The 24,608-nt window shown below is 46.5% G+C and overlaps 1 protein-coding gene across 1 annotated transcript in view; it reads left to right on the forward strand.

Moving 5' to 3' along the window:
- Positions 1-24,608, forward strand: part of LOC144755735 (aflatoxin B1 aldehyde reductase member 2-like) — a 364,367-nt gene that overhangs the window by 230,937 nt on the left and 108,822 nt on the right. The window contains exon 4 of the mRNA XM_078644934.1: positions 3,592-3,688. Coding sequence (XP_078501060.1) covers positions 3,592-3,688 — 97 coding nt within the window. The remainder of the gene's footprint in view (positions 1-3,591; positions 3,689-24,608) is intronic.

A 24,608-nucleotide genomic window follows, 5' to 3' on the forward strand; every position in this document is an offset into this window, starting at 1 on the left:
TAACTTGCTTTGTTGAGAGCAGATGTGGGCCTACTATACTATCCCTTGAATGCATAGATAGATGGTATTAGAAAATGTAGTGCCACATAATGCAAATCAAATAGTTTATAGCAGAGTTTTAGAAAACAACATTTATGCTTGTCATAATTGTAGTAAATTATGTTTTTTTTCTCTGATATCCAGATGCTGGCATAATTTGGCTTTCTCGGATGAAATTTTTCAACTCAAAGAAATCTAGGGAAATATTGGGGTCAGTGGAGGTCTGAATTGTAGTCACAGGCTCTTGGCCTCCCAGATGAGGAAAGTCGCCTCATGGATTTCAGGATTTAATGCCTGTAGACTTGAAAAACTGAAAATGTTCGGAAGACCAAACTGAAAGGAGGCTCACAAGTCACAAAATATCATTTTTTCTGCTTTTAGGAAAACATTGTGGAAATTGAGCTTGAAATTGCTTCTTTCTGTATATGACCCCTACAGAGGTGTTCTGTCTTCCTTTACTAACACCCAAACCGCTGCATATTGTTCTGAGTATCAAAGGACAGATAACCTTTTTGCTTAGACTCTTGCCTAAAATGCAGATGAGCTTCTGAGGACCACAAAGATGCTTTACACTGATGGGCTACTTCTGTGTTACAAAGAATTTCTGTAATGTAGTCCTGGATTTACAATCACAGGGGAATGACTGGCTGATCTTTAGCCGGAATGGTTGGCATCTAGCAGCCGATCAATTTGATAGAATAGTCACACCTTGTAGGAGAGTAGGGTCTGCTTCCTATGGTCACCCCCACTTTTTGCTTTTGCTTCACTGGTTTTCGACTTAGATGCGGTTGTGGGCCTGCTAATCAGACCCACAGCCTAGATGCACGCTCTCTAAATTCACATCATGTACTATAGGTACATCCAATTGGGAATTGGTTCACCTTATCAGCCCCTGTAGAAGTGTACCCTAGGTACTCCGGGCATAGGTGTAACCAAGGCCTACCAGGGGCTGCAGCATGTATTATGCCACCCCTGGCTGGCCACTCAAACTGACACAACTGGCTGATCATTCAGCTGGGGCAAGGTCGTGTAATCACCCCTTGCTTAGGTATAGTATTCCTATATCTGCCCTTAAATATAGACACACAGTAACCTATAAGTCACTCCTATGGCAGGACTTAACAATCCTGGAGGCAGAGTGCTTGGTTATGTGTGAGATGGTGCTCTAGCATGAGCTGAGCCTGTCTGCAGCTTTCGGAACCATGTCCTTATAGCTGTTCTATGATATCGCCATACCATATACTCTTAAGTGCATTATAATCCTCGCAGTTAAATGCTAACTTTGGTTTGGCTTTATCTAAACATGTCGTGTAAGGTGTCATACGCTTTGGAATACTACCCCCTCGCCAATTCAGGCGACGGGGGTAGCATTCCAACCATCTAGAGGGAGAAGACATGTTGAAACTACTGTACCTGGTTAAAGTTAACCAGAGCCCCAGCATCACAAAATGGATGCTGCTGCCACAGACACAAGTCTGACCTCCTGCTGCTGGGAGTCCTTCCAGTCAGGGAGGTTTGGACAATAGGTTTCCTGCCTGGAGAGGTGCGAGCACCACCCCAGACAGGACTTTGTGTATTGGGACAGGGAGGGCTGAATAGAATGAGACACTGCCTGGGGCACACTAGGTGCTCCAAGCATAGTCCAGTTCACTCCAGTCGCACTCCAGCCCCAGCTCTGGCGCGAAACTGGACAAAGGAAAGGGGGTGTAACCACCCCCTTCCTGGTCCCACCCATAGGAGGGACCTACTGAGTAAACCAGCCCCCTTTAGTTGTATAAAGGTAGGAGCTCACCCAGGAGACTTTAGATTAATCCTGGAATTGACTTGAAACGAAACTCTGGACCCTTCGACATTCACCTGAGCTGAAGACTGAAGAATCTCTCTTGTGGCCAAGGAGTTACCACCCTGGGCAACCAGGCACCATCCAGCAACTCGACGGCTTGCTTTGTCCCCGTTCCCGCCGGAACCCGAGCACAGAGCCTGGCAAGACCTTGACTCCCGGACCTCTCTGAACCCACTGCACGACTCCAGCACAGCTGAGCCCCGTGGAAGGCGTCAGAGCCCGTGGAACCCGGCAACTTGGAAAGTCTTCAAACTTGCTAACAGCCCAGCTCCTGAGGCCTCCTCGAAGCTGTGCACTGGGGACTGAGACACCCCGACACCGAGCTCCACCTGCACCGAAGACCAGCCCTCCACACTCCACGAGATCTGCGTGGGGCCCTTCTGCTTGTGTTCTGCTCGACGCGTTGTCCCGGTTGCTGGCCAGTTGGCTAGTAGCCCTGTGACGACGATCCTTTGAAAACCCATCGCTGGTCTGGTTGCTGCAGACTGGCACTTGCTTTCCTGAAAAGGTGAAGTACCTCAGACCCTCCTGGTCTGCACCAGAAGCCTGTTGTGTATCCTGCGTGGGTTGCCTTTGCTTAGGCTTGTTGGCTCCGATCTTGAAGTCGACCCCTCCATCTGCGAGAACCTTCATGGGACAGCTCTTCCCCAGCACCTGGTCATCCTTGACGCCTCCTGGTCCGCGTGGCTGCAACGACAAGCTTCACGACAGCACCTGATTGCTCCTCGACGACGTCTGGTTCCTTCCTGGTTCCACCCGGTCACTGGCTAGTGACCTAGACTCTGTCCCCTCTGCTTTCAGGTCTCCTTCATCTTCGATCCACCCTTGGATCCGCCCGGACATCTTCCTCCTGGTCGCCTGCAGCATCTTCTTCCGAGGCTCCATAGGAATCAACGATAAAACTCGACACACTTTGACACCTATGCACCCGCAGCCGGTGGGTGAGGTAACGCGAATACTTTGGTGCTCCTGTAGGGATTGACTATCCTAGTGTCCAGTTTTGTTAGTTGTACATTCCTAGTTAGACCGGAAGTGTCCTAAATCTTCAATTACTTACCTTTTAAGTTCCCATTGACTTTCCATTGACTCTCGCGTGAGTGTACTGACACTGCACGCGCCGCCTGTGGGCCTCCTGCTCCTAACCTAAGGGTCAAATAGTGTAGCCCCAGCGATTCGCTAGGCCCTAGGCCTTTCCTTTTCCCAAGTTGTGGTTCTTATACCACTTAGTTAGTATATGGTTTTACGCGCCCCTAGGGCCTAACTGTAAATTGTGCTATTTAAAGTGTTTCTAAGAGTAACTTGTTATGTGCTTTGGCCTCTGATCTCATAAAGAGGTCAGAGGAGTGTGTTAGTAAATAAATACATATATATTTTATATATATCCTGTGTGGTGTCCTTTCATTTGGTATTCAAGGGGTTACATATGGTAAAACAACTGGCTTTACACGCCCTCAAGAGTCTTTTGGCCTAAGACTGTTCTGTCCACGCTACCACTAGGATAGCTGGTCTATAAGGTTGACTTACAACCATCACCATAAGGGTTGTTTGGACTGGTGCAAGGTGTTCACTAGAATAGTGAACATCATATACCAGGCCAACTTCTCACACACCTGTTCACTGAATTGCAAATAAGAGGACCAGGGCCACATCAAACATTAAAGTGCATTGCTGTAATGTTCACCTGTGTGATATTTCCATTTTCCTTTCAGGGGATGTACAATGCAACCACTCGGCAGGTGGAGACAGAGCTTCTTCCATGCCTGCGCCACCTGGGTATCCAATTCTATGCCTACAATCCCTTGGCTGGTAAGGACTCAATTGCGTGGAGGAGGGTGGTGAGCCTGAGGTTTCTCTTCCACCTGTGAATCTGATTCTCTGTTAGTGTGGCAGGTGATGGATGTAGAGGAGAGAATGGAGCCTCCAATGTCCACATACTTCAGGAATGTGAATCTTGTATTTGTGGGTTGGTGTGGAAGACTGGTCCTGGATCCACTGTATTAGTGGTTGAGGGCTCAGACAAATTTTCGAACACATGCCGTCTAGTAAGGGATATAGAAGGTCAGAATTAAGCATCTGCAGCTAAATACTGCATGTTTAAAGATATATATCTTTATTGATTTTCAATCTAGCCTACAAGATCAAGCAATAGGTGTTCCACGTCCAATCGAGTACAATAAATACTAAGAGATTTGAAGTAGGTGGCTTCAGAGGAGCTGCTCACCCATTTACACAAAGGTCATCACTATTTTCTCTAATCCCCGAAGCACCGCTTACACTGTGCAAAACAAAAGGGAAGAGTCTCTCAACGAGGTGGGTGATTTTTCCGTTAGTGGGTCATTTAGTTGCAGTAACCACCTACGATAACATGCGGTAGCACATTCAGAGATCCCATAAATTTTCATATTTCTAAGAAGAGCCTCTTGCCTGATATACAGATGTCTGTTTCTTTTCCCAGATCCTAGCCGCAGCTCGCCAGGCCCACTATCAGTCAGCCCGCAGGACCATTATACATGGGAGGAGTCGGCTCATTCCAAATAACCAATAGCATTACTCTTGCTATTTTCATAAAAGGGCATAGTTTAGCACGCTGCTAAAGTGTGTCATAGAATTCACCCATCTGCCCACAACCACTAGCACATAGATCATTGGGTATTCTGCCAAATTTAAAATCTCGTACAGGAATTATTAACCGTATGCAATATTTTTACACTAGTCCGAATCCTTTGTTATAGTCACTTCACAAGGGTGTTGCAAGGCTCGTTACAACTGAATTAACCCTCCCTCCCGCAGGTCCAGTGCCCATTCTGACCTTAATGTTAACAAAAGAGTCTTATATTTTATACCAAAGTCATATGAATCCGAGAAACAGCTTTGTCAGACAATGGCCCAGAAAGTATCCATTCCTTAACAGGGATTGATTGATTGATTTTAATACTTATATAGTGCATGCTGTCACCCTACGGGTATCCTGGCGCGTCAGACTAGGAAGACCCGAGTGGAATAAGTCAGAGCGGGAAGAGGGAGATCAGAGATTAAACCTTAGGAAAAAGACAGGTTTTTAAACTCCTACGAAACTCTAGCAGAGAGTCAATTTGTCTGAGGTTCAGAGGTAATTCATTCCACAGGCAGGCACCGGCCGCATTAAATGCCCTCCCTCCCGACTTGGAACATTTGAACCTGGAGACCTTCAATAAACCGGCACGCGAAGAGCGAAGTTGCCTCTTCGGCTGGTACCATGTACATTTTTCCTGTAGTGGGACTGGGCCCAGCTCATGCACCGCTCTGAATACCAGGCAGAGGGACTTGAAATGGACCCTTTCCTTAATAGGCAGCCACTGTAGGTCCCTCAGCGCCAAGGTTGTAGATGCGCATCGCTGCCTATTAAGTGCTAGTTTTGCTGCTGCAGACTGGACTCTCTGCAATCCCTGAATGATATATTGTGGGGCCCCCAGATACAGAGAATTGCAGTAATCCAGTCTGCTTATCACTGTGCTTCTTACCATCAATGAGCGTGACTCTTTTGGCAGAAGCGGAAGTATTTTTCTTAACATACGCATTGAGGAGAAGCGCACGTTGGCGGTCTTATTTGCCTGTGACTCCATCTGAAGGTTGTCATCGATCAGAACCCCCAGGTTGCATACCTTACTAACCAGCGCTAGTAGTTCCTCCTCAGGGGTGAGTTTGAACTCAAATGGAAGGGGTTTAGGCACCCTGGCGGAGGAACAGTACGCCACCTCGGTTTTCCCGCTGTTAAATTGTAGGGAGTTTCTTCTCAGCCAGTCAGCCGTCCGCCACATACACTGCTGGAATATGTCCAGGGAGATCGCATGTTCACCTTCTAGGGAAAATGCCAGCTGTGTATCGTCGGCATAATTGACTAGGCTGACTCCAAAGGACTTAATGATGGGGAGCAGGGGCTGCAGATATACGTTAAAAAGAATAGGACTAATCGCAGAGCCCTGTGGCACCCCATGCACTACCGGGGATTTACTGGAGGCGAATGGTGCTAAAGTTACTACCTGCTGTCTTCCTACAAGATAGGACTGAACCCACTGCAGTGCCCTTCCCTTCACTCCTAACTTCTTAAGTCTCTCCACCAAGATGGAATGGCTCACCGTGTCAAATGCGGCCGACATATCGAGAAGCACTAAGACAGTAGCATTCCCGTTGTCGGCTCGCATGCGCAGATTATCCATCATGGTGACCAAAGCTGTCTCAGTCCCATTGCCTGGACGAAACCCAAATTGATCTTTATCAAGCAGGTGGTTATCCTCCAGGAAGGATGATAGTGTCCTACTAACTACTTTTTCCAGAATTTTAACCGGAAATGGCAGGAGAGAGATGGGCCTGAAACTTGCCGGAGTTGTAGGGTCCCGGGAGGGTTTTTTAATCAATGGAGTCACCACTGCCTGTTTCCAGCATTCCGGGACAGTTCCTTCTTCTAGTGATTGGTTACAAATCTGCCTCAGCCAGGGAAAGGTTTCTCGACCAAATGATTTCCAAATTTTATGAGGAAGGGGATCAAGAGGAGAGCCCGAGGTCACACTGAAAGCCAGACTATTGAAAGCAGCGTCAGTGAAGTTGTCCAGATTCGCTAAATGGGAAGGATCTTCCATCGACGACTGTTCTAAATTGTCTTGACCATCATTTTTATTAGAATGGAAGGTACCAACAATTTTGTCAATCTTATCCTGGAAATAAAAAGCAATCTCATCACATAATTTTTGTGATGCTGCTACCTTATTATTCAGACAGGTAGGGGAAGAAAGGTCCTTGACGATTTTAAAAAGAGCTTTTGTCCCATTTGGCGCTTGTATAATAGAGGTAGCGTAAAAGTCTGCCTTGGCCTTAAGAATGAGCTCTTTATATTTCAGTTGTACTGATCTCAAATCTTTTTTATCTTCCACAGTATAGCCCTTTCTCCACTTCCTTTCCGCCTTCTTACAGAGCATGCACAACTGTTTCAGATCTTCATTATACCAGGGAGCCATGATTTTGTTCCTATTTTTTAGCTTCTTTATTGGGATTGCCTGATCCAAAATGTCGGTTAGATAACTAGTGTACATTTTGTAATTTTCCTCAACCGTCACCGTAGGTGTAAAGTCGTTGCTCTCTGGGGTGGACATATGGATTCCGATCTTATCTAGTTTTGCCCAGTCCCTACCTTTCCTATAAGTATTTTCCAGACTGATTCCATCCTTTGCGCATCGTAACCTAAAATCAAAGTGTATTAAATGATGGTCAGTCCAGTTCTGAGGTATTATGTTTAGTACCTTGGTAATCGATTGATTGGGAAACTATTGATCTAGAGTATGCCCCCCTTGATGAGTGGGCTGTTCCACCAGCTGTGAAAGATTAAAAATTGCGCATGTGTGTCTCAGATCTCTCAGGTGGCTACTAGAATTCCCGTCCTCCCTAAGATTGAAATCTCCTAGTATTATCATTCTGGTATGTGTCAAAGATAGATTAGTGATGATGTCTAGGAGCTTTTGGTATTGTGTGGCACACCCTGGAGACCTGTAGCATAGCAGTCCTGTAAGTAGGTGCCTGCAGCGAGAAGCCCATAAGTTCTATCCCCTCCACTTCGTCTATCGATAAGGACGTTATGTTCAGCTCTTTCCACAAACCACTCCCACTCCTCCACCTCTGCCTGTGCATCTCGGCTTATGTAGGATTTTATATCCATTAGGAGAGGCAAGCCCTATCTCTACCACCGACTCAGAGGTGGTCCAAGTCTCTGTCAAGAACAATGCGTCCAATCTCATCTTCAATCAGACTAGAGGCCTCTGCATAGTGCTTAACGAGTGACCGACTATTAATCAATCCGCATGTGAGGGTCTTTTCCACTAATTTCTCAGGAGCCATTGGGTGGAGGGCTTTACAGTTTGTCTTACCAAGACTTATAAGTTGTTCCCTGTAGTAGGTCAAGCGCCCTTGGTCGCCATCCAAACGGGCAGCATGGCTGGCGCTAGGCGCGTCCGGGGCGCGGACGGGCGCAGATGGGCTTGCCTCTGCTGCGCCTGCTGCGTGCGCACGCTGCGCGCTTGCAATTCCCTGTTTTAAATATGTTGGCCACAAAGCCCTGCCCAGCCCCTAGAGCGCCTCCTAAAATGGCACCGACAAATGGCAGAGTGCCTGACCCTCCCTCACCCAAGATGGCGCAACCAAGTTTTAAGTGTTTTAGTCCCACTCAAACAGCGGGTGAAGAAGTATTGTTTTTTTAAAGTGCGGGTAAGTGGCTTATTTCCAATACAACAATCAGACAAATGACACAGCTAGACTCCATCTATCAAGACAGTGCCCTCCGTAATATGTACTTCAGTGGTAAGTTGCAGGTATCTGCAAAATTCGGAGTTTGTCAATTCAAACTCCTGTTGGAGTTGTCCACAGATGTTTAGTGCACTGCCCTCCCCAAACATCAGCTAGAGTATATATACCAAGCATATCCCATTTTCAAGTTTCCAATAAAAGATTCTGTTCTGACAGCCTCTTCCAAACCACAGTGCATTCTGTAAGGAGGTCTGTGGCAGTCTCCCCCTACCCTCACTAAAGTATCCGTATGCGTCGGTGATGACCCCTGACCCCACCTTGAATACAGTGGGATTTTTGTTCTTTGCGGCAGTGAACTCAGAAAACAAAGTAACTGTCCAGCAATTTGTCGCCATGTATCACAGGCCTGTACCTGCCATTGGGTTAACAAAAATAAAAAGGAGCATTGGTACAGACAATAGGTTTTGCTTATGCCAATGTGTTTCAGCCATGATGGACACCCGCGTTGCTGCTGTTCAACATATCTTAAAGTTAGGGGCGAAGAGGAGAACGGCGTGGCGTAGTTTGGAGTGGAGTAAAATGGCGTGTCTTACAGAAGAGTAAAGTGACACACAGTGGAGCGTTGTGGCATGTCATAGAATGGCATGTTGTAGAGTAAAATGGAGTGGAGCGGCGAAGAGTGGAGTGGAGGGGTGTGGAGTGGCATAGATAGGTGTAGAGTGGAGTGGCATACAGCAGAGTGGAGTTGCGTAGAGTGAAGTGGCGTAGAGTGGAGTGGCTTAGGGTGAAGTGGAACAGAGTGGAGTGTCATGGCATAAAGTGGTGTGAAGTAGAGTATAATGAGTTCAAGTGGTGTGAAGTTGAGTGCAGTGGCCTAGAGTAGAGTGGCATTGTGTGGAGTGGCATAGAGTGGCATGGTGTGGAGTGGCATAGAAGGGAGTCGCATGGACTGGCATAGAGTACAGTGGCATAGAGTACACCACTCCTTTCTATGCCAATGTACTTTACACCACAGTAGAGTGGCGTAGAGTGGTGTAGAGTTCAGCGACGTAGAATGCAGTGGTGGAGAGTAGAGTAGGGAAACAGTCTTTACAGCGCTGGTTACTAAATACCATTACCACGCATCCTTAACAATATGCCTTTACCACGCATGTCTTTTCCATGCAAAATTTTACCATGCATGCCTTTAAAACGAAAATGTAAGTATTTCTCCGGTAAGTTTAAAGCCTATATATATAAACTCTCCTATTCCTCACTGAAGAACAATGCTATGCGCCCTCTTCAGGTGGGAAAATGCAAAGTATTTATTTGCCACAAATGGCAGGCCGCCACAGACCTACGCTTTTTGGCTCTCACAAATCAGCCTTGCTCGCATGAGCTGTGAGCAAGGCTAGTTTTTGAGAGCTGAAACTCGTAGCTCCGTTGCGGCCTTCCATTTTGAAAAAATAAAATATATTATATTTTCCTACCAGAATTGGGCGTACGGCGTTATTCTTTACTGAGCAACAGGAGAGTTTATATATAGGCTTTAAACTTACCTGAGAAATATTGGGCGGGTGTCTGTTCCCAGGCGCTGAGGTCACTGCCTTGTGAGGGTTGCTAGCCTCAAACCAATGGAGCTATGCTTTGTGTGTGTGTGTGTGTGTGTGTGTGTGTGTGTGTGGCCACCCAAATACCCCTACCCACCCTAAATCCTAAAAATTCTCTTGCCACCCAAATACCCTTACCCACCTAAACCCGAAAAATACCCTTGCCACCCAAATACCTCTACCCACTCTAAACCCTCAAACTTTCCCTGCTACCAAAATACCCTCACCCACCCTAAACCCTAAAAAAAAACTTGCCCCCAAATACCCGTACCCAAATATATGTGTATATGAGGGGCGGAGCTTGCCGGCAGCTAAAATGGCTGCTTGAACCCGGAGCTCCGCGCCGTACCGCCGACTATCCTCAATTATCCTGGCATAGAGCGGTTGCACATGCCCTGCCCCCACTACCCCTGAAGCGGGATCCCATTAGCTCCCCAGCGACCCCGAAATCGCGGTGATCGGGTGTCCTGGCGCCCGGCTGCGTCTGAGTGCAGAGTCCCGCAGAATAGGCCAAGAAACCGCGACCTCGAGTCACTGGGCCGCCGACTTACGTGACCCTGCGTGCGGCAGGGAAGGAGGCGTTTGCCTTGGCTGGCGGCGGAGGTGTCCCGGCGGCCGCTGTACCCCCCCGCTGATAGCGCCTGGCTCCCCGGGGGGCGCTGACCTGACATCGCAACGATTGTAGGGGAAGACCTACATGCTACAGTGCCCTGGAGCTGACGTTCGGGGGTGAAGAAACGGCACCGGTAGAGTCCCGACGTGACGACAAGCAGTGTCAGGGCCCCTGTGATCTGGACGCCGCGGGGCCTAACTACGGCCATTGGGATCCACTTTGGTGAGCAGCAATCATCCTGTGAGGCAGGTGGGGAGTGCCCCCCCCCCCCCCTCCTCCGTGGGAACGTGCCTGAGACTTGCTGTCCTGTGCCCTGGCTGGGGATCCCCGTAGGAAGACGGCGGAGAGGGGGACCCAGAGAAGCGGACTAGGTGCCCCTGTGCAGCCTGGGGGGGATGGCGCCTACCCTGGACGAGTGAAGACTACCCACCAAGCACTTACCACCTTGCAGTACACCACCGGCGTGCCTGTGCTGTAGAGGCCCTGCTGCACAGTAGAAGCGTATCCCATAACGAGGTGGGGGTTCATTGCAGCTCCTGAGTTTGGGAGCGGAGTGACCCTGGCATTACGATCAACACATCGCTACTGTGTGCTGGATACTAGCTGAGGGGCTTCGACGCTGTGACAGGCGGGTGCGTGCCACAGTGGGCAATTGTTGCGATTGACATAACCCCAGGCTGGTATTACATAGCGCCAACACACTGCCCCGGGACCCCCTAAAACACCGCTAGGTGCACTCTTCTTCTGCGGGGCGCTTACACGACGGCGACGATGGGGAAAGGGGACAAAACACAGAGCAGGCTCCCATTCGCGCAGCGGCGAATTCAAACGCAAAGCCCGCCTGTGGAACACAGGGAGCCTCCACCAACTGCTGACGAGCAGGCGCCTGATAATGACATAAAGAGTATGCTACGATCCATGGAGCACAGTATACAGACCAGCATATCAGCGCTGGGCGCTAAGATGGACGCCATGACCTACAGGATGGATCGGATGGCCGAGCGCCTCGATAAGCACGCTGAGAAACATGACATGGCCGAGCGGAGGATAACGGAAGTTGAGGAGGCGCAGACCGAGTTGGACACGGCGCACAAGAAAATTGAACATCTTATGCGCACCCTTCAGGACAAGTCGGAGGACTTGGAAGCGCGCTCGCGTCGATGCAACCTTCGCATAACAGGACTTCCGGAAACCACGCAAACAGGCAAGAGGGAACTCTTTGTGGAAAAGTTACTCACTAAGCTTCTGGGAGAGGACTTGTTCTCTTCGATGTTCGTGGTGGTGCGGGCGCATCGGTCCCTGGGCCCTCGTCCGAAACCGGGAGCGCCCCCCCCGCCCGATTATAGCTAAGCTGCTTAATTACCGAGATAGGGACACTGCTCTCAGGCTTGCCAGATCACAGGCTTCGCTGCAGTTCAAGGGATCGGCGATATCAATCTATCCTGACTTTACGGCGAAAGTCCAGGAAGCGCGCAAACACTTCCTTCCTCATAAGAAGAGACTCAGAGAATTGGGACTAGACTACGCCATGTTGTACCCCGCCAAGCTGCGTGTCAATAGGCAGGGACACTCACACATATTCACGGACCCGAAAGAACTTATGCAGGCGATGAAAAGATGGTCAAGGGATCAGAGACACGAGGGCGCGGAGAAGCCGGCAGATGAGGAGACTAGCCACCTAGCCACCTAGACGAACAGGAATGATCGGGTCGTTGACTCACTTTGGGAATCTCCTTCCGGGCTGCTGTTGTCGAGACTGAGAGCGGCGGCGCACGGATAGCCCAGCGGTGATCGATGCCCGAGCTGGCTCTTCAGACGATGGTCCTCTGTACAGATAAGTTGCGGGGTTTGATGCGCACCAGAAGGGACATTTGGTTGATATAGCTGTGCTGGTGTATCCACTGGGCTAAATTCGTAGATGAATATTGAACAGAAGGTGAACGAGGGGTGTGGGGAGGGGAGGCCGTGCGATAGGGGAAAAGTGCGGACATCATTGGACAATCTGATGCACTAATGGGATGCTCTATATTCACATACGGCGGTGCGGGGCGGGGGGAGGAGGGACACGCGACATAGTGCCTGGAGGACATTGGAGGTAACAAGCTGTTGGTCAATCTCGACCCCCGAGCGCAATGCACTACTGTCGTTCTGGTTGCTAAGTTGGGGGAGTTCGACTTGGGGCAGCGAGGGTGGGTAAAGGATCTGCATGGCCATGTTGGGGGGGGTCAGCTGTGGGAGAGGGGTGGAGGGATGGGGAAATGTTTGGGGATGTTATGGTTTGCTCTGCCTAATTGCTCTGACTTCATGGGTCTTTGAGATTGCTCCTATATTTTGTTGCATTACCTCACCACTGCGATGGCTAACCCAGACAGGATAACAGCGGATAGGGAAGCTGGGACGCTTAGAGCATTGACGTGGAATGTGCGGGGTCTGAATGATCACAGGAAGCTCAGGAAAGTTCTGCATTACTTACAACGACACAATGTGGACCTAGCTCTGATACAGGAGACACACCTCCCTCTCACGAGTAAAATGCTCCATAGCAGAGGTCTGGCGGGCCACTGCACCGCCGCAGGTTTCACAACCCACTCGAGAGGGGTTTTGACGTGGGCTAACCCAAGATCGAAACTGACACTGTCTTTGTTGAGGGCAGACCCAGAGGGCCGATTTCTGATCACTAGATGTGTAGGGAGGGGGCATGATCTCATTGTGGTTAACGTTTATGGCCCCAACTATGATTTCCCAGATTTTTACGGTGCTCTGGCACAGCACTGTCATACATATTCCAACACACAATTAGTATGGGGTTGAAGGAAATCAAAAATCCCATCTCAGAGGTTTGCACTAACACCTGATCCTTTAAAGCAGCATGAAAAAAGTTGGCACAGAATCTGTAATCAAGAGAAACATATTTAATAAATTACAACAAGTGAGGCCATGTCACACAGAAGCCGCAGCACTCTGTATGAGATGGTCTGAGGACTGAAGGCCACAGTATCTCTTATATACCCTCACAGGGGCTAAAAAAGGGCAGTACAAGTGCACATAAGAAGAGTTACACACATAGATGGTCATACAGAAAATGCACAGTCGACAAGTAGGAGGAGCTAACAGTTTTGCCAATGCTAGCAGGCACATCCTGACAGTTACAGAATATTAGCAGCTGCAAGCACAACTGAGCATGTGCAAAGTAGGAGGAAGAGGCTAAATATACCGAGCAGAGAACAGCAAGATAGGACTGAGTACATGGTGAGCACATGGCCATCTAAAATGGCTGCCAAATACAAAATGGATTCCATAAAAAGACAAGATAGTCTCTAAATACAGGATGTCTTCTGCTAATGCTTAATCTAATCGCTGCTAAATTACGACAGACGACCCTTTCAGCATTAGCTGAAGACATTCCCATGATCCAGTAAGAACATAGAAAATAATTGTACATTAATTTTCACAATTTATCTATATCCTAATTCATTGCTAGGGGAGCATTTTCCAGTCTAAACATTTCACTAAGGGTATCAGCAGGAATCCAAGAAAAACGGGCATTGGATCATAATAAACATACAGACAGTAGGAGAAAGCAATGGCCACTATTATAAACAGAATTATCATTTTTCTTGGCCTAAGCTAAAGCAAATCCTAAAATCATCTAGTAGACATTTTCAGGGCTCCTATGCATTTCAGTGACTATTCATTTTAAATTTCAGAATAGCTAACAGCTCATATCTAATAAAAACATTTTCCAATTGACTGTTACATTTTCCTTTTATGATGGCTAGAACATCAAGCATATCTGGGACCAGGAGGACCACAAAGGGCCATAGGAATTAGGACCAAGAGCTGCAAAGGGCTGCTCTTCAAAAATGGGACAACTAAAGGGATACATTATTAACAAAAAGAGGAAGTCCTTGGGGAAATTGAAGCCGTTGTGCAACCAACCAGAGGGGGAGTCTTCTCCCTGTGTCCGTTTGAGCCTCACAGGCAGGCTCTTGTTGTTTCCACGGTGGAGCTGCACAACTCGCAACTCAAGAATCACAGTCCAGTTTCAAGGAAAAAAAGTCTCTTCTTTCAGGATAGGGCAGTCACCCAACAGGCAAATGCTCTTTGCGATCCTGTCCAGTGTCTCAAACAGTGCACCACTTTTCTTCACTTCAATCTAACAGGCACCAGAGACACAGAACTTGAACCCTAATCTCAAGTCCTTCCCTAACTCCTATATTGCTCTGCTGGCACACTGCTCATTCGTTGGGGCTACACATTTGCATCCAGTGTACCCAGGTATCTCTTGACCAACAAACAAAGGTGCAAACTTGTATTCACTTTAGGACCAGAAATCAGAGGCCTGATTCTAGGATCTCTGAAGCAACCCTTGTTTCAGAAGGGGTCACCTCAAGCAAAACCTCCTTGCCATTCTGGTCGGTCTGTGACTCTCAGCTGGGCATGATCCACGATTTCTCCTTTCTGATTTGTGACCCCGTCTTTCGCTCAAAACAGTGGCAGGGGTACACACTTAATCACAGGGCTTCCGCCTTCACTGAGGTCCTAGTTGCCAGCAATGCTTGTGCTGGTTACCTTCACTTTGGTTTCAAGCTGCACTGGTGCTGACGCTGACTCCCCAGGCTGAATCTGATGTCCGGGCCCCTCTGGTAGTGGTTTGTACAGCAGCAAATATCTATTGGTGGACAGAACAAATTGTCTTTAGACAAGGCACAGAAACAGTCTATCAATAGAGTGTTAGAAAATACTTCCTAGTCTTGGGATGCCCCATATATTAGCAAGGCACCCAAGAACCACTTCCATCTATCTATGTGAGAGTAAAGAAAAACACAGGCTGGACCTATTGGCAAGTATACAAAAAACAATTCATTGCAGGGGATTTGCAAGCAGGTGGCCTGCAATCTTCAAAGGAGTGGCCATACACCATGGGACTATAGTGATCTAAAACAAAATACTGTAATTGTCATAGAGTACAAAGACAAAAGGTAGTAGGTAAACAGCACCTCTAGCCTCTTCAATTGGGTTTCCATGTGAGAGCATACCCTCATCCATCTAAAGGTAGACAACTACATAATGGATGTCTTCACACATAGTGGCATTGTCTAAGGGGGTAAGCACACTTTCCTCAATTATTAAGTGCAGGTGTTCCTAAATTCCTTATCTAGAACACCTCAAAAAGAGAAATCACATAATACAGATTATCAGGGACATGTAGACTAATTGTGAGTCAGGTGGACTATACAATACAAAAGCTAATAGCAATGTAGAAACAACAGACAAGAACTAGAGTCCTGGTATTTCTATGATTAGGACACATCTGATCCCACCAAAAATTAAAGCATTAGGGAAAAAGAACTAAAAACCAAATTAGAATAGGCATTTGAATTTGTCATACTAAATACTCGTGAAAGTATCTCCTATTGAGGTGGACAACTGATCTTACTATAATCTATCACTACCCTAACAGTCAGACTAGAAAACATCAGAGTAGGCCTGAAGAAATTTTGAAAACCAGTTTGGTCATACAAAAGGGAATTACACATATTATAGAGGAACCTGATACATCACTGTAGTCTGGAAATGTAAACCTCTAAATGGTGAAAGAAAAACGAAAAAGAAAATAGGACTAGAACACAGCTAAAATCCCCAAAAACTAGGCACAATGTGACATCAATCAGGGGAGAAGTAGCAAAAGAAAAATCTATAGGAAGGACAAAAAAATGACTTGGGTGATAATCAAGTTTGTGACATAATGCCAAGAGCATGGGTGATACAAAAAAGTCAAAAATAGTACACATATTATAACTCTACCGCTGGCCACTACACCATCTACGGTAATCTCAGCTAGTGATCCCATTCCTTCCTTTCTCGGGGAAAATGAAACCTGGTTTCCTTTTAAGACAGAACATCATTTAACTAATACTATATAGAAATTAGGTCACCTTGCATAAGAGTCACAGATCTATAATTGCTTCCTTAGGTCCAATCAAGGAAATATAAATGTGAGGCTGCCTTTTCCTTAAGGGAAAAGAGCAGTAACGACTAAAGGTGACACACTTTGCTGTATATATTATAACCACATAGGCATGCACTTGGTGAAGTGCTGTCTGTTCTTGCTCACAATATAACAATATCATATATCATAATTTAGTATCAGCAAGTTTTACCACTTAACAAGTTTTAACCACTGTTGCTCAAAGGATATACATCGTCATGTCATCCCTTCACAACACAGCAAAACTTACAAAAGCACCAACATGGATCACAAACATACATAATATAGGACATTTCATGCCAAGCCATCAGATATACTTTGCTATATACCGAAGCACAGAAAAAACACAATAGCATGCAACACCATTTCATGCACTTTCTGCACAATAAACACTCCAATAACATAAAAAAAAACCATTCGGGCCCATTTTAATTTTGTCAGACTTATACCTAAATAACACCTTCTTTTAATACATCCTCACCCTTTTGACAGCAGATCAAGCAGTCAGTGAAGATCAGCTTGTCAAATATAACTTACTGTGTCGCGTCAGACACACAGGAAAAGCAGGGAAAATTCATGGAAGAAATGCAAAAAACATGAAAATGCACAGATAATTCATTTCAAAGAAGTCATAAAAACACATCTTTGTTTCATCATACAGCCAATACTTCACATAACACGCAAAATCTCAAGTGGAACCACCCAGCTTTTGTAAATGTACAAAATATCTTAAGCAAAAACTCTTTCACAGCCTCTGCGTGTCCCTTACACCAACCCCCCAGTTTAGGCCCTGCTGTTTATAAAAAGCCGTGTCAGGAATGCACTCTTCAAATGTCGACGTGAATGGCTCCTTTGCGTGACGCTTTTCCAAGCAATCATTTCACCATTTGTTGTCACATACTCCTAAGCCCCCACCACACTGACCTAAAGGTCAAAATCTGGCTGGAGCACCAAGCTTTCTTGTAACCTCCCTGTGACCCTCACTGTGAAACTGACAAAGACAATAAGTCTCTGCAAGTCTGTGCAATAATCAACCCTATTTAAAAAAGACATTTTAAATATATTACTTCTTTTAGAGAACTACAATTTATTTATTCTCAGAGCCTGTGAATAATTTATGGAACATAACAACACACCATACCAGCTTCATAATAAATGTGTGTCACTATCCCATGCAATATTGTATCAACCTTAAATAAATAAATGGCTCAGTAGGCCCCGCTGAAATCAAAACTTTCAACCCTGATATTAAACATAAGCCTCTGCGCTGGGCACATTAACTCACTAAGCTATGAAAAAGCAAACGTGCACATTTGTATTATACTTGAATGTATGCATTCACTGAAGCCTAAGGCAATATAAAACTAGTTTAAATGGCAAGAAAGCCTTTTAAAATGGTCTATTTAACTCAATATCGTTTTTGCAATTTGAGGTACTTAAAAATAAATAACCTATACTTGTATTACATATTAATCATCCTCAAAATGTTCTTTAGAGATTGCAGAAATCGGACTTAGACATATCTCATGTAAATCTGTAAAAAAAAAAGACTTCTTACGCCTGCGCCAAGTGAAGGTCCCATACATAAATGTCCTCATTATGCAGTACTGCACAACTTAAATTAAATTATAATGCTAGGAGGTCACAATATGAGTATTGAACTTTATGAATATCAAAAAACGATTTTAAAAAGCACTTATTTTTTTTTCCCAATTTTTTTTTTATGTCATAATTCAAAATTACTCTCCATATTTTGTTTTTGTAATAATCCTATATTTAAAACCAAGCTGCATCCCTATCATAAATCTGCCCCTTGCTTATGTTTTTAGAGCAACTATTCACAAGCCTAAGTACATAAGCTCAATTTTAAATATACGACAACTTCGCGCCACTTTTGTTTGAAAAGGACAATGATATTAGCAACAGAGCCAGACATGTGCTGACGAGAAAAATGCTAAAAGAGAAGGAAAACCGAAATTGAAATGTCTGTCTGTGATACAAATAATTAACCTTATTTTTGTAAATCTTGCTTCCAAAATAACACTCTGAGATGCAAAGTTGCACGTTTAACTAAGGAAGAAGTCCTGGCTAAATAAACGAGGCCTGCGAAAATAACAGCTGTGCCCTTGACGGCAGGCCCTACCCAGTGTTAAATTTCCTGGAGGCAGCCTTACTAAAAACAGACATTCCAAGCTTTGAAATGCGTGTTCAAGAATACATATTTTAAGTTCAGAAAAACTCACTCCAGCTAAACTGTTTTGCCTGTTAACATCTAATGCGATGTATAGGAGTAAACATGTTATGAGAGTGTCGTCTACAAAAACACACCATTTCATTTTTCTGCTGTAGGCCTTTAATATTCCTAGTGAATAAGAATTTTTAGTTTCATCCCTTAAACATTTAACAGTTGTACATATGCGCTATTCCTTACCCTATAACTTTAAAGAGCAACATATAGTTATGTTAGCACATCACATAGGTCACTCCTGAATTTCTATCGAATTTGTATCCATATTAATTAATCTAACAGTATGTTGAACAGACTGAAAACATCAAAAATAACCACAAAAATACATATGAGCTCAGTACAGACATAAACAGAAAGGGGTAAAACAGAAAAGACACACAATACAGCGCTTTAGCCATGTTTCGTAAATAGCGACGACGCAATGTACAAGCAAAAGTTACATGAATGGAAAAAAACCCACAAACCAGCTAGACATTTAAACACACCTTTTAAACCATGGGTCAACACTAAAGCCAGAAACAAAACACAGCTCACAGACTGCATCCAAACCACCTATGTAAATCCCAGTTGTAAGTCATATTTACAAGGAGAAACCCTATTCTCAACAGTATTCTAAAAACTGAAGTAGAAATACTTTCAATTCACTAATTCAGGCTGGCAGAACACCAAAAACCGCTCTGCATCTCTTCATACATAAAATTGAGGATCCTCATGTGTATTATGGGCATATTTAAATTCCCTGGGGAAAAATTTCACCAAGGAAGAAATATGTTTTCATACCTAAAACCTATTTTAAGTTTTCCCTCTAGGGGAAGCCGGCTAATTCAATTCATATCTCACTATGGTACCTCTCATAAAACTACACATTTTACATGTGAGTTTGGAACAGGCATGCAAACAAACATAATGCAAAATATGCATTATCATAATCTAAAATGGCACTTAATCATTGCGCCGCTCATAACCATAAATGGAGAAACATCTCCACATTACCTGCCTACATGTGTTGCAACGCATATATCACATAATCCATATCATAAATATGATCGATCATCCATACATATCCATATCCATAAGCCACAGCAAGCGTATCCTAAAACTGCCTTGCGAGTCACTGGCTACCATAAGCTCACAGTAATTACCATAAAATGGTTCTTACCAAGCACGAGCGTCCAGGTTCTATCTGCCAAGTTTTGAATGACCTAACAGTCTTTTCTTTTAAAATATTCACGCCAGAAATGTTCTCAGTCAGGGGTGCCATCATGTGGAGGATCAAAAATCAGTAAGATCAGAAGTAGACTGGGCTACAGAGACTAAGAACCCCCAGAATTGGTACCTCCTTTAGTAGAATCCTGCCTTGTCTTCCTCAGTAAACTTCTGTCACCTGACCAAAAATCGCTCCTGCAGATAGTCACCGCTCTGATGAGCCCCAAGTTGGCGCGCCAAATGAAGGAAATCAAAAATCCCATCTCAGAGGTTTGCACTAACACCTGATCCTTTAAAGCAGCATGAAAAAAGTTGGCACAGAATCTGTAATCAAGAGAAACATATTTATTAAATTACAACAAGTGAGGCCATGTCACACAGAAGCCGCAGCACTCTGTATGAGATGGTCTGAGGACTGAAGGCCACAGTATCTCTTATATACCCTCACAGGGGCTAAAAAAGGGCAGTACAAGTGCACATAAGAAGAGTTACACACATAGATGGTCATACAGAAAATGCACAGTCAACAAGTAGGAGGAGCTAACAGTTTTGCCAATGCTAGCAAGCACATCCTGACAGTTACAGAATATTAGCAGCTGCAAGCACAACTGAGCATGTGCAAAGTAGGAGGAAGAGGCTAAATATACCGAGCAGAGAACAGCAAGATAGGACTGAGTACATGGTGAGCACATGGCCATCTAAAATGGCTGCCAAATACAAAATGGATTCCATAAAAAGACAAGATAGTCTCTAAATACAGGATGTCTTCTGCTAATGCTTAATCTAATCGCTGCTAAATTACGACAGGGTGGCGACTTGAACTTGATATTAGACCCAGAACTAGATAGATCCACAGGTGCTGCGCGTAGGCCTACAGCGGCAGCGTTAAAAATACACTCTGAACTGATTACACTAGACTTAGCAGACGTATGGAGAAGTAGGCACACTACTAGAGGGGGTTTCACGCATTACTCGGCTTTTTATGACATACATACCAGACTTGACTACTGGTTGGCGTCATCCTCACTAATGAGACTTGTGGTGTCCTGTGCTGTGCTACCGCGTACCCTCTCAGATCACTCGCCGCTCCTCCTGGTCCTAGAGACGCCTGCGAAACGAATCCCGCCATTCACGTGGCGTTTCCCCCCGCACTCACTTCTGGATGAGCACTTTAGGGGTGAACTTGCGGCTGAAATCGAACAGTTTTTCAACACTAATGTGGGCTCGGTGAAAAGCTTCCAAACAGTATGGGAAACCTTGAAGGTTTACATTAGAGGTATCTCTATGGCAAAGCACTCGAGTGTTCTCAAGACTATACGCCAAAGATTGGTGCACTTGGAGTCCAGACTGACTGAGCTGGAGAAATCCCAATTGGAGAAATTCAGCTCCGCAGTAGCAGAAGAAATTAAGAGCCTCATAGCGGAATACAATGAGGAAGCTGACAGAGAAATCCAACACATGGGGAAATATGCGACTGCCCGGACGTATGGCGAGGGAGAACGCCCGGGCTCACATCTGGCCAGGTTAATGCGTAACTCAAGACGCCCACAAGTAATATCAGAGCTAGAGGCAACTGATGGTCGTCTCCTCATGGAAGAGTCAGAGATTATTGAGGAGTTCAGGGAATATTACTCCGAGCTCTACTCTTCACGTACCGCTAACAACGAAGAGGCAATGGATGACTACCTGGGCCATATACAACTGCAGTTCTTAACGAGTTCAGACCGGGAATTTTTGATGCAGCCCATACACAGGGACGAGATCGCGGACACGCTAGCGACTATGCGGTCAGCTAGTGCCCCTGGAGCGGACGGGCTCACAGTGGGCTTCTATAAGGCGTTTAAAGAACTACTGATTCCACATTTATCTACTCTATTTGACGACATTGCAGAGGAGGGACGAATGCCTCGCTCAATGCGAGAAGCTCTGATAGTAACTATTCTTAAACCAGGCAAGCCAGCAAATGCTTGCAGCTCCTATAGACCGCTGTCTCTCCTAAACGTAGACGCCAAACTCTATGCCAAGGTCCTAGCGACGTGATTGGCGCTACTAGCCCCGGAACTGGTGGCGCCGGAGCAGGCCGGATTCATACCTGACAGAAATCTCACCTATAATATCCGACGGTCTTGGGGGCTATGCAACATGCCAGGCAAGACACTAAGGCCTTGGCCGTTTTCCTGGACATGGAAAAAGCATTTCACTCTGTTGAGTGACCCTTTATGCTCCAAGTGCTGCGACGCCTGGGACTGGGCGAACCATTTTTACAACTGGTGGGAGCACTATACTATCACCCCACGGCCTGGATTCGCGTAGGAGACCGGGTCTCGGAATCCTTTGCGATTGGTAGAGGCACTCGGCAAGGTTGCCCGCTTTCGTCACTGCTTTACGCTCAGGTGGCTGAACCGCTGGCGTGTGCTCTACGAGAGTATCATGGCAACGAGGGGGTGAACTTCCCCACGTACAAAATTGTTATCTCAACGTACGCGGATGACACATTGCTGTACGTCCGTGACCCCGAATCGAACCTCACCTCAGTATTGCGGGAGGTGGTGCGATACGGCGCACTCTCGGGACTCTGAGTCAATTGGTAGAAATCGGTGGCCTTTCCCCTGACTCCTAAAACTGTTCAGTTTGATATGGAATACCCGTTGCACTGGACTACTGAACCAATCAGGTATTTGGGGATTATGCTCCATTCCGATCTAGAACTCCTGATCCGTGAGAACTACGGAGTTGCGTACAGCAGACTGGAGGACGACGTGGAAAAATGGATCAACCTTCCTCTGTCCTTACTGGGACGCATAGCAATCATGAAGATGGTGGTCCTCCCTAGATTCTTGTTCCTCTTTACCAACATCTCGATAGTCCTTTCCAAGTCCTTTTTTAATAGCCTGACACAGCTCCTTATTAAACTCGCGTGGGGGGGGGAAACAGCCGAGAGTAAAATGGACGACCCTGATACAACCGTACGAAACAGGAGGATTGAACGCCCTGGACCTGGAGAAGTACTACAGGGTGGCGCAAGCGTCACATATGCACACGTGGATACACGGGAAAGAGGAGATTCCACATGCCCGGTTGGAGCGACTGTTTACAGACCCGCTCCCAGCCACGGTGTTCTCCCCGACTGACCGCAGGATAGGCGTACTGGACTCGATCAAATCCACTAACCACGCCTGGAATGCACTACTGCGAATGCAGCAAGGTGCCTTGTTGTACTCCCCCATAATGCCCATTGAATGGACACTATGGCTGTCCCCGACGGCGGACAAAGGAGTGCTCCATGCTATGCGGACACTGGGTATCGTTTTGCGCGAAACCTGTTCCTAAGCGGCATGGCTAAAACCTGGGAGCAGGCTGCAGAGACACTGGCCACGGCTACGCTAATCACACGTTTTCACTATCATAGGCTTTGCGGCGCTCTGCAGGCTCTTCTGGGTCCTGAATTGGCGGAACCGCCAGAAATACCAGAACTCACTTACATTATTAAATCCCCTACCCCCCGCAAGTTGGTCACAAACTTGTATTGGATGAACAGAGTATGCGACGAGCTATGTCACTCCAAGGCCAGGACAGCCTGGCAAAATGACCTTCACATCGCAATAGATGACGGCATGTGGTCATATTGCTGCCAGAACACTAGAAAACTGTCATTGAATGGCAGGCATAGACTGATCCACTTCAAATATCTCCAGCGTGTGTATTACACTCCGGAGAGGCTGCATAGATATGGGCTCCGTCAGTCGGCTGAATGCGAACGCTGCCATGCTCTGAATGCGGACTTCCTACATTTGTCGTGGCAGTGCCCGGGTATCCAACACTTTTGGAACGGGATATTCACTGCAATGAGCAGGATCCTAGGGATAGAGCTGCTGATCGACCCGGCTCTGGCACTCTTGGGTCACTCCAGGGGCCTTCCGGTAACGGTGCGGCGACTAACCGACATGGACATGCTGATGGCTAAGCGAGCTGTTGCTATGTGCTGGATGAGAGGTCCTTTGCCGACCACCGCGAGATGGGAACGGGACATGCAATATTGTTGCACGCAGACTGAATATTACAGTGAGTTACTCCCTCCCACGAGTCGACCAAAGAATTTCTGGAGCATCTACCGAGATTACCTCAGGGCTCGGGACACGGAAATCACATTGCCCACGGAGGTCCTGGAGAGACAGGAGACCCCAAGTGGCGAGTCCCCTGAACCTGAAACGCCCTGAAACATGGTGAGGGTGAGGCGCCGTGTTCTGCTCATGGGGGTACAGCGGTCCTAGCATAGTGGAGGCGACACGCAGTGGTGGCACAGCAGTTGAAGCAGGATTCGTTGTGGGAGTGATGGCTGGTCAGCCGGTAGGGCAGTCGTAAGACCCAGACCTTAGACACACATCATACTACATTTTACCACAGAGATGGGCGGCGAACGGCAGAGCTTGAAACCACTTTTTAGATAAGGTAGAGAGGGGGGGAGGGGAGCTTGGCACTTGGGTTGAGGGGGGTTTGGGATTAGGTTAGTTAGGAACCTTATAGCTACCATAGCTGTGCAGGGGACGGAGGAGTGGCCCTGTGCCGAGTGCAGTGGGGTGCGGACAGCATGAGTACCATCATGGTACAGCGCATAACGAGCGATTGACTTACGCAAAGGCCATAAGGCGGGAACTAGATACTACTTAAGGGGCCGCCGGACCCCCGGGTTGTCGGCTAATAGGCTGTGTATCCTTGATGTTGCTGGTGAATTCGCTCCTGCTGCCGGCCTCCAGGTTGTGGCTACAAGCTGTGCCTGTCGATTCTGCAAAATAAAGGTTTTTCAAATT

This window comes from Lissotriton helveticus, chromosome 5_1 (genome assembly GCF_964261635.1).
Source record: "Lissotriton helveticus chromosome 5_1, aLisHel1.1, whole genome shotgun sequence".
Lineage (NCBI taxonomy): Eukaryota > Metazoa > Chordata > Amphibia > Caudata > Salamandridae > Lissotriton > Lissotriton helveticus.